We start from the raw sequence: 10408 nt of genomic DNA, 5'->3' as shown, positions 1-10408 counted from the left end.
AGTACTTTAGGCTAGTTTTATTTTATAGTGTTACCTTTAATATTTTTATATTCTTTATAAGTTATTTATATAATAAAAATTATTTTTTATTTTTTTTATTATTACATAAAGTTGTTAGTTGCTAATAAGATTTTATTATAATAGTATAGTTAATTACTTTTTTAGTAAATTACATAAGTACTACTATTATCTAGCTACTAGGTTATGCAGCTTTAATAGCTTTAGTGTGCGCCTTACACTATCTCCTCTTTACTTTATATAGTAGCAGAGCTTGCTATATAATGTAAAGAATTAATATGCTATTATCTAGCTACTAGGTTGTGCAGCTTTAGTAGCTTTAGTGTGCGTCTTACACTATCTTTTTTTTACTTTATATAGTAGCAAAGCTTGCTGTATAATGTAAAGAATTAATCTGCTATTTTAAGAGATAAGTAACTAAATAAAGTACTTTATAAAGTATAAGTACTCTACTATTACTCTTTCTAAAAAATAGGTAATAAAATAAAGTACTTTATAAAGTATAAATACTTTATTATTACTTTTACTAATTTATAGTTAATTAAATTAACTACTAATTAGTGTTAAATAAGCTCTAATAGCTAGCTGCTTATAGTATAAGCACTTAAGTAGTAAAAGTAAGAGTAGTGTATAGTGTGCACAGCGTACAAAGTAAGTAAAGTAAGGGCAACATGTTTCTAGTTCTATTGCTCTTGTCTTTCCTCTATACAGAGGAAAAGGGGGATATCTAGATGTTTGCGCACAGAGGTTCGCGCACGAGCATCATGTGACATAGATACGTGATCCTGCTCGTGCGCGATCGCTCGTATCCAGGACGCGACGCTGCTGCTGCGTACGGACAGTAATAGCCTTTAAAAAGGTCTTAAAGGGGGCAGTAATTATTACACATAAGCTAGTGTTAGTGTAAAAGAAGATTATAAAGCTTTAAGCAGCAAATAAAGCTACTACACAACATAGATTACATAAAAGAAAGCAGATTTAAGTAAAAAAAACTTTAATAGTTAAAAATAAAGCTTGTCTAACTACTCTAAAGAAGTCTAAAGCGCGTAGTAATAGAAAGAAGCTAAAGACATAAGTACACGCTAAAAAAAGTAAGCTAAGTTAAAGGTAATATAAGTAGTGTAATTAAACTAAGCATAACTTATGTATGTGTAAAAAAGTAGTAAAAGTAGACTCTAAATAATATCTTATGTTGTATTACTCTATACAGGGCTAAAGTGGGCTGTTTTGCGCTAGAATAGGGTGGTTTTAGTAGGTGCTTGGCAAAAGTGGCCGGCCAACCTGTGTGGCTGGCTAACCTGTTAGGTACGTTATAACCTTTCTTTTTATATGCTTATTAAAGTGCTTTAACTACTATAGCCTAAGCTTATTTATTATCTAGCTGTTTTTAAAGACTGTAATAACTTAGTTCTAAGGCAGATTCTTCTCTTTATACTAGGCAAAGAGGTAATAGCAGCCCTTAAAGATAATAAAAAGTAAAATAGCTTACTTTATTATGTTAATGCTTTAGATAACTATTGTCTACTTTTTATTACTTTACTATATTACCTTTAGCTGTTTTTATCTCCCTAAAGCTGTAATAACTACTTTAGTTAATATTTAGCTTATTATAAAGCTTAACTTATTAAAGTTATATGTATTTTTATTCTAGATACTATACTTAGCTTTTATGTTAGCTACTAAGCAAAACTAGCTTTAGATAACTTTTAAATTCTTATAAAGCGCTCTTTTATAATTATACTTATAATTAAACTTTATTATAAACTTAGAGTAGTGCTTAACCCATATACTAGGCTAGTTTAAGCTAACCTAGCCTAGATTACACTTTGCGCGTAAAGAATTAGCTATATTAGCTATAGCTATAAGCTTAAGTATGTACTTAATAACTACTTTTTTTAAGCTTAGTTAAATTCTTTAATTTAGGCTAGCATTCTGCTTCTAAAGGCTGTCTAGCGCGTTAATTACTTAGTGTTATGTAAGAGACATTATAAATAGCTACAGCGTGTTATAAAGAAAGTTTTAAGTCTTATTTAAAAGCCTAAAAAGTAAGCTGTATCTAACATTCTTTAGAAGATTTAATCTAGTGTTGTTGTTAAGGCATTATGTAGATAGGTAGAGTGTAGTAGGGGCTTAACAAAAGTGGCTAGCTAACCTGTTAGGTACGTTATATATTTAGTAAAGTAGCTTTAAAAGTGGTTAAAAGTGCTTAAAAAGTTTTTTACTATTAGTATAGTAAAAGTAATTTAAAGCATTATTAAAAGTAATTTAGTAGTTAGTAAGAAATAATTAAGACTAATAGTTTTTAATTTAGTTAGCTACTTAATTTATACTTTTAATTAAGTAACTTAGTTTTTAAAAGCTATACTACTAAGGTTTAACTTTAAATCTAGTAAGTCTTTAGCTTTAAGTCTTATAAAAAAAGGTTTAGCTATTAAAGTTAGTAGTTATTTAGCTTTAGTAGTAAGTATCTTACCTTAGCTATAGCTAAAGCGTGTTACAGTCTTTATAATAAAATCTAATAGTAGTTAAAAGTTAAGTATTAGTAGTTATCTTTAATTTTAATAAGTTATTAGTAGTCTTTAAGTTTTTACTTTAGCACACTTTTTATAACTTTTCTAAAAGTAATTTTAATTATAAAAAATAAAAAGTTCTAAACTTAAAAGCTTTAGTTAATAAAAAGTTTTTAAAATTTTATTTATAGTTAATAACTAAATAATTTAATATAATAGTATGTAAAAACTATAACTTAAACTAAATTAGACACTTTTTTAAGTTAAACATAGTTAAATAAATAATTAATATAATATTATTAATAAAGCTATTACTAGTAAAAGTAAGTTTTTTAATATAATATAATAGCGCAGGCAAGATACTAGGTCTAAATGTAGTAGAAATCTACTTAGAGGCATATAGAAGTGTGTAGAGACTCTAAACCTAGGAATGCTATTAACACTTATAGACTTTATATAAAAGGATATTAGAAAACTACTAAGCTAGCTACAAGGGTAAGGTGCAACTAAATACATAAGAGAATAGGGGTAACTGCAGGGGACTAGGTTAAGTTATAGTCAGGGCTAATACAGGGACCCTTTGGATAGGATCCGAGCGACCCGAGATGGAACGATTCGTAGAATCGTTACACTAGCTAGAGAGAAAATACTTATATATAGTTATAGCTTAAGTATATGCTTTATAATTTCCTGCTCTTTATTATTAATTAGCCTTTATAAGATCGCTATAAAATTAGCTTATAAAGGTTATTTAGTGTGTTAGTTATGTATTTTTTAAAAGACTTTATACATAGCTCTAGCATGTTACTTTAAAAGTGTTACATTTTATTTAAAAAACTAAAGTGTAAGCTATATCTAATTTTTTTAGCATGTCTAAGTAGTGTTGTTAGAAATGCATTAGTATAGGAAAAGTAGTTTAGTAAGGTCTTAGCAAAAGTAAGCAACTTAGGTGTGTAAGCAACTTGCCTATAGTGTACGTTATTATCTTTTAAAAAAACTTTATATATAGCTATAGCATGTTACTTTAAAAGTGTTGCATTTTATTTAAAAGCTTAAAGTGTAAGATATATCTAATTTTTTTTAGCATGTCTAAGTAGTGTTGTTAAGAATACATTAGTGTAGAAAGAGTAGTTAAGTAGAGTCTTAGTAAAAGTAAGCAACTTAGGTGTGTAAGCAACTTGCCTGTAGTGTATGTTATATAGGAATAGTAAAATACTTTTATTAAATATTCTAAGCTAAAGTTACTTTAGTAAATGTTTCTATTTAACTTAAAAGTTTATAAAAGTTTATACACTAATCAAAGCACTTTTTTCCTAAATAAAAGTAAATAGTAGAATATAATATACTTAAATGCCTTTGTCTATAAAACTATAAACCCTAGTTCTAAAGTGAAAATACTATAAATACAAGCTGTAATAAGACGAATATTTTACAATGTATTCTTCCTCGCGTGTCCGATAATACCAATCCGATGGAAACCAAAAACTGTTACAGCAATACTCGTAACATAACACCAAAACAGAACCCAAAAGCATACGCGATAACCTGCCATTAACGCCTCCAAACCCTTCTTATCTTCGTATTTGGAGTGTTGTGTAACAGTATTCCCAATCAGTGCTACCACGGCTAATCCCATACTCTTCCCAATCTGCGAAACAGTATTGAAGACACCCCCAGCGAGTCCTTGCATTTCCAGAGGAAACATCGAGCTAATGACAAGGTTAGACGTTGTGAACAACGAGTCGGCTCCAATTGAGTTAAGAAAGACAGCTGGAAAGGCGGCTGTCCAGTATGACCACCCAGGATCAGCGATGGCCATCAAAAGAGGTGAGAAGGTTGAGAGTGCAATCGTGATGTACATGAGGTAGTCAGCGCGTACTTTGTGGAGTAGAAGCCCCGTAATAATACTTGTCACTGAGCCCGAGAGAGCAACAGGGAGAAACTGAAATGCAGACGTAAGGGCACTGAGACCTTGTACGTCCTGGAAAACGAAGTTGGCAACCTGCTCAAAGGCGTTGAAAGCACCCCAGATTAAGAACACGTTGATGCAGATGGAGGTGAATCGTTTACTCTGCCAAAGGACGTTGGGAACCAGGACTGGTTGGCCGCGACGGGTCTGGAAGTCGACCCAAAAAAAGAATGTAGCTCCTAGGACGATGGATACGCACAGCATAGCGACATTGGCGCCCTCGACCATCTGGGACGTGTTCTCTGTGATGACACTATCACGCGTAGGGTCAGTTTTTGTTCACTTCTAGAAGTGTACGGGTTGGCATACGAGAGGTAATAGGAAAGTAATAGCATCGAAGAGCTAATGAGAAATGCCCCAACCCAGTCGATATCGGATAGCAAACGATTCCAAGATAGCGGTGGCGCGTCACTTGGCTTAGGTGGGAGCGTATACCAGGCCAACATGAGGACAATAGCGTTTGAAATGGCAACAAAGTGAAACCCCCATTGCCACCCAAGAGTGTCAACTAGAATTCCTCCGAGTGTTAACCCAACTCCGAAGCCGATAGGCTGCCCTCCGCCCATGAAGGAGAACGCGAGGTTTCTCATCGGACCGTGAGGGAAGCTTTGCGTGATAAGTCCCACAGCAGAGGGCAGGCATAGAGATGTGGCCAAACCCGAGAAAATTCGTGCAGTAATGAGCTCATCGTCGGTTCTCGATAGACCGCACGCCGTGGAGAAAATCATTTGCAGGAAACAACCCGCTAGGAATACAGTCTTACACCCTATGACATCAGAGAGGGAGCCAGCTATCAGGAGCGTACAGCCGCTAGCAAGATGGTACATGGATACCGGCCTTTCCAACGAATTAGCCGTCTGAAAGAAGAGTTTGGTGGAGATTTATAGGACGTACCAGAGGATCTTGTCGGCACCCAGGTTCAGGTCTGCTCCAATCTGTGGTGTGGCTATTGTCACCATTCCGGACAACATGCACCCGATCAATGTTGTAGCGGAAACACAAATGATGATTGAAACCGAGCGGCTCGAATTTAACCCCACATTCGGAACTCTCTTCTGTAATAGTGGCAGGTTTTCATCGTTCCTGGAACATTCTCTGCTGCTATCCTTAACGTTGTCTTCAGGGTCATGGTCGATTGGACGGTGTCGAGCGTGGTCCATGCTGGACTTTGTGTCGCTTTGAGCTTGCTCGAGAGATATAAAAGTATAACTATTTTAGAGACTCGCTTCGTGGATAGGTAGTTAGTAGCATGTAATATAGGAACGATTGGAGAATGCCAAAATCCAGGAACCGGTTTTCCACAGTGGGAATGAAGTAGTCATAATCCCACTGACAGTTGCTTAGACGACGGAGCTGAGAACCCGCTGAGTGTCGGGCTGAGATCACACAGAAGAGCGCCACGGTGGGAAGTGCGTATGGATCGAGATTAGTGTCGCGTTCTCACTATCTAGTGGTCGCAAGCGAAGGCGACTCGCCTCGTCCGGGTGGCAGAAGAAACTATAATGCTCTCTATTGGATGGCGCTCTAGCGATATGTGCACACCAGTGACTTAGATGTCACGAAATGACAAAAGAAAGGGTTGGGGTAAATGTTTAGCATATGGCTGAGCGTGTAATTAAAAGTAATGGTAAAATTGTTGAGAACATGTCGGACAGTGGCGTGTTATGGCGCTGCAGCTAGACCGTCATAGCATACAGGCGGCCAGAAATGGTTTAGAGGAAACTGAGGAGAGGAAGAGAGATTAAGTGTCTCGGGGGTTACAGTAACATACAAATGGATGTGTGTGTTGGCAACCCGGCACTTCCAGCATGCATATGAAGACATGCATGAAGTGACATGTTTGTGAAGACCTGCATGAGAAGAGTAACAAGCCTTAGGCAGCACTTGAGGCACCCAAGGGGTTCAACCCGTAACATAGCGAGTTGGACACTCTATCTATTGGAGGGAGCCGAAAGCTCTTGGATTTATATTTGTATTTGTTCGGAGGTTGCCAAGTAGTTTAAAGATGCATCGAATGCGCGGTGGGGCATCGTATTGTGTCTCATTGGTACTGGGAACCATTGTGTCTCATTGGTACTGGGAATCATTGTGTCTCATTGGTACTGGGAACCATTGTGTCTCATTGGTACTGGGAACCATTGTGTCTCATTGGTACTAGGAACCAAGATGCCTGCCGTGGAAGGGTCACCGATTTGAACCGATCCGTGGGTCGTGGCCCCACTAATCAGTAGCTGGCTGCTCCTAGTTCGGTTAGCCACAATGAAACGATGAACTGGTAGAAATAAACCATCATTAGCTTACTACAAACCCCAATTGTATTACTACGACTAACAGAGCCGGGTGAACTTTTGGTGGGATGCCGCTATCTAGATATTCACTAGACGTATATCGCGTGCTTCTAGGAGATAGACCCGCCCTCTGCGCGCAGCTTGAAGATACCCATGTCGAGCGGTGGCGGTGATCCAATAAGAGTATAACTCTGGATGTGATCTCGAATTTCGTCGTCAGTATTAGGATGGACAAGTGCACTCAGAGGGCCTCGGTTGATAATAATCCAACTGACGAAGGCGCCGAACTGGTGGGGATTGACGAGGTTCACTTCAAACATGCCAGCCGCATGTGGCCCACAAGGCGTCTCCCAAATGCGATATATTCTCAACTCAGGGACTATTTGCCGCATTAGTTGAGAACCGCTAAGTTTGGAATGAGATATCGAAGAGCTGAGAGGCAGAACACGAACATTCCCGGCGAATTCTTTCCCACAGTTGATAGGCAAATTCCTTCTCTGCCATTTTTTCCTTTGTGTTGAGTCAGTCAGCTTCATCCAATCCAGACTCTGCAGCCGTAGCCCGTAACGACGTGGTGGTAGGTAGGCCATACCGGATTAAAATAAACATGAACATCAAAACCCGGAGGGTCGGGTCCACCGTTATCATTTATCACAGGGGAGACAAAACGCTGGTATGCTTCGCTCAAGGCCCCGGTTTGAGGATTCTTGTAGGTATTATCTGGATTTTTCTCACTGGAGAGATGAAATGAGCGTTGTAGATTATTGATGTAGTATCTGGGTATGCGTACTTAGAAAGAGGCCTCAGGCACTCGTATCCCGCAAGGGGAAGCGGGAATGTATATTGAGAGAGATCGAGATTGTAGGGACTGCTCTCCGCATTTATGACGTTAGCCATGGTGATGAGAATGATCTAGTCAGATGGATATGAAGTAGCCATGAACGGCTTCGTGAGTATAAGTAGCGCCATAAAAGAGGATGCAGTATGGCGGTCTGGACGTATTCCACGCTAGTTTTGTGGTAATCTAAAATTAGCCATCAAATGCATCTCTCTGAGAGTGGAAGTCGGGTCGGGTCGAGATGTGACCAGGAAGCCATCACTAAACAGTCCACGTGTGTATATCGGCCCGCAGATGACCTTTATTTTCTCACCTACCTTATGCGGAGTACTCAATATTCACCCTCCATACATCTACGTGTCCGCTCCTCTTGATTCGTTTGCTGTGAAGGGTCGCAGTGCAGAGAATAGTCCTGATTGCGGTCATACCAGTCCCACCCCTGCATTGGCCACCCCAAAACCCATTAGCTGAATTGCCTTTTCTTTCCCACCTTTCCTTGTGTTCTGACCTGGAAGTCACCGGGCTATAAAAGATGCTGCTCAATTGCGAAACCGTTGCGCAAAACAATAAAACAACCAAGTCCAGCGGGTTTCAGAGCCAGAGCCTTCACCAGCAGCATATGCGCCCACATAACACCATCACCGCCATGACTAACGATAAATTCGACATTATTATCATCGGGGCTGGCCCAACCGGCCTGATGCTCGCCACGTCCATCACTCGAATGGGCACGTTCAAAATCAAAATCGTCGACAAGAGGCAGGAGCCCACCAAGATTGGTCGTGCTGATGGTATCCAGGCACGAACTTTGGATCTTTTTGAAAACATGGGGCTCAAGGATAGGATAATGTCCTATCGTCCAGCGCTGATTTACGAGGTTGCATTCTGGAATCCGTCCGATACTGGCGTCGGCATCCAGCGAACAGGCACCTGGACAAGTTATCCGGATTTCATCGACACGAGATATCACTTCACCACCATCTTGCATCAGGGACGAATCGAGAAGATGTTTATCGACGATATTGCGAAGTCTTCCGTGCAGGTGGACAGACCTTGTTCATTTACTGGCTCTAGGAACGATGGGATGGACAAGGATTATCCCATTGAGGTAGACCTGGCGTACACCGACCGAGTAGAAAAAGTTCGAACCAAGTACCTGTTCGGAGCAGACGGTGCGAGGAGTGCGGTGAGAGAACAGCTAGGCATCGAAATGCCGCTTAAGGACCCAATCACCTTTGTGTGGAGTGTCATCGACGGCGTGGTCAAAACCACATTTCCGGATATTCAAGTGCGTAAAGTTTACGGGAGTACATTCTTAGGGAGCATAGGATCACTCACAGTTTGGTCTAGATCAAATGCACTATACACTCCAAAGCAGGGTCCTCTATGGTCATTCCTCAGGGGAACAATAGAGTCCGTGTCTATATCCAAGTGCACATGGAAGACCCAACGAAGGACCCTTGGAAGGAGATAGACCAAAACAAAACCCAGCTCCTTGCACGCAAGATCTTTGCACCATACACCATTGAGTGGGAGGAGGTAGACTGGTGGTCAGTGTATCCCATCAGCCAGCGCCTGGCGGAGAAATATACGCTGGACCACCGAACATTCATTGGAGGCGATGCCTGCCACACACACAGCGTGAGTTGCTAGCAAATCGGCAGAGCCATGCCATGTCATATCAATATTGACGCATCATGTATAGCCCAAAGCTGGCCAAGGCATGAACTATGGGTTTTTCGACGCACAGAACTTCTCTTGGAAATTCAATCTCGTCGAGTCGGGCCTCGCCGCACCTTCGCTACTGAAATCGTACGAGCAGGAGCGCAAGTTGGCCGCTGCAAAACTTATCGATTTCGACGTGCAATACGCGAAGTTGTTTAGTTCGCGACCGCCGTCAACCGCGGAGCTGCGTTATATGGCGGTGAGCAATGGGACCACCCCGGGAGACGGAGACGAGTTTATGAAGTACTTCAAAAAAGCCTCGAGCTTCACAAGTGGCTATGAAGTCGATTATGGTGCCAATGATATCAACTGGCGCGTCGGCAGGGGTAAGCACGCCATCGCTTTCAGCCCTGCAGGTGTAAAGCTCGTGCCGGGCCGCGTTTTCCCTGTCGCAACGGTCTGTTAGCCCCCATCTGTGATCCTTCGTAGATCCATCCATCTCATGCCCGAATTGTAGGTTATTCGCGTTGTCGACGCCAACGTATGCGCGCTAGAGCAAGAGGTATCATTCAATGGGGCATTCCGCATCTACGTTTTCGCAGGAGACATTAAGCACAACTGGTTGGCAATCGAAGAACTGGGAACAACACTCGCAATGCACGACTCCTTCCTGCTTCAACACAGCAATACAGATGCTGCTTTTCGAGAATCATACACCAACCGCCACAACCCGCACTCGCACTTCTTCACCTTTAGCGTAGTGTCCAACAATGCACGTACTGATGTCGATATGGCTACGGCGCTGCCTGGATTTTTACAACCCTACCGCCACCATGTTTACGCCGACGACGTGTCACCCGCTGGTCTCCGCGGCTACCGTGGAGCTGTCCACGCTAAGATGGGCTTCGACCAGCAAAGAGGCGGTGTGGCTATCGTCCGGCCAGATGCTTTTGTTGCATGTGTCCTAGGGTTGGAAGATGGAACCGTGACGGCACACGCCATCAATGACTATTTCAGATCAGTGTGCGGCAGGTGATCCGCTGACGTTTAGTGGATAGACAACGGCCTTATTGTTCAATTTTGTTTAACGAGCAGAGAAAAATAGAAGCATCCCGAGCTC

The 10408-nt window shown here is 40.9% G+C and overlaps 3 protein-coding genes across 3 annotated transcripts; 1 reads left to right on the top strand and 2 right to left on the bottom strand.

The window, feature by feature from the left end:
- Positions 1 to 3957: 3957 nt before the first annotated feature.
- Positions 3958 to 5657, bottom strand: BDR25DRAFT_372326 (uncharacterized protein; the record flags this gene model as incomplete). Its single annotated transcript, XM_033697220.1, has 3 exons — positions 3958 to 4750; positions 4807 to 5334; positions 5392 to 5657. 3 exons carry the CDS (start codon positions 5655 to 5657, stop codon positions 3958 to 3960), a joined length of 1587 nt encoding a protein of 528 aa, XP_033545968.1.
- Positions 5658 to 6895: 1238 nt separating this feature from the next.
- On the bottom strand, positions 6896 to 7682 carry BDR25DRAFT_229537 (uncharacterized protein; the record flags this gene model as incomplete). The annotated part of the gene is made up of 4 exons (XM_033685313.1): positions 6896 to 7164; positions 7238 to 7295; positions 7378 to 7519; positions 7576 to 7682. 4 exons carry the CDS (start codon positions 7680 to 7682, stop codon positions 6896 to 6898), a joined length of 576 nt encoding a protein of 191 aa, XP_033545967.1.
- Positions 7683 to 8269: 587 nt separating this feature from the next.
- Positions 8270 to 10324, top strand: BDR25DRAFT_335086 (uncharacterized protein; the record flags this gene model as incomplete). The annotated part of the gene is made up of 4 exons (XM_033692979.1): positions 8270 to 8911; positions 8974 to 9264; positions 9329 to 9745; positions 9806 to 10324. 4 exons carry the CDS (start codon positions 8270 to 8272, stop codon positions 10322 to 10324), a joined length of 1869 nt encoding a protein of 622 aa, XP_033545966.1.
- Between the last annotated feature and the right edge of the window lie 84 nt (positions 10325 to 10408).

This window comes from Lindgomyces ingoldianus (assembly GCF_010093535.1).
Source record: "Lindgomyces ingoldianus strain ATCC 200398 unplaced genomic scaffold BDR25scaffold_22, whole genome shotgun sequence".
In the NCBI taxonomy this organism is placed as follows: Eukaryota; Fungi; Ascomycota; class Dothideomycetes; order Pleosporales; family Lindgomycetaceae; genus Lindgomyces; species Lindgomyces ingoldianus.
Note: the sequence above shows the minus strand (reverse complement) of the source record. Positions and strands in the feature narration are given on the sequence as shown.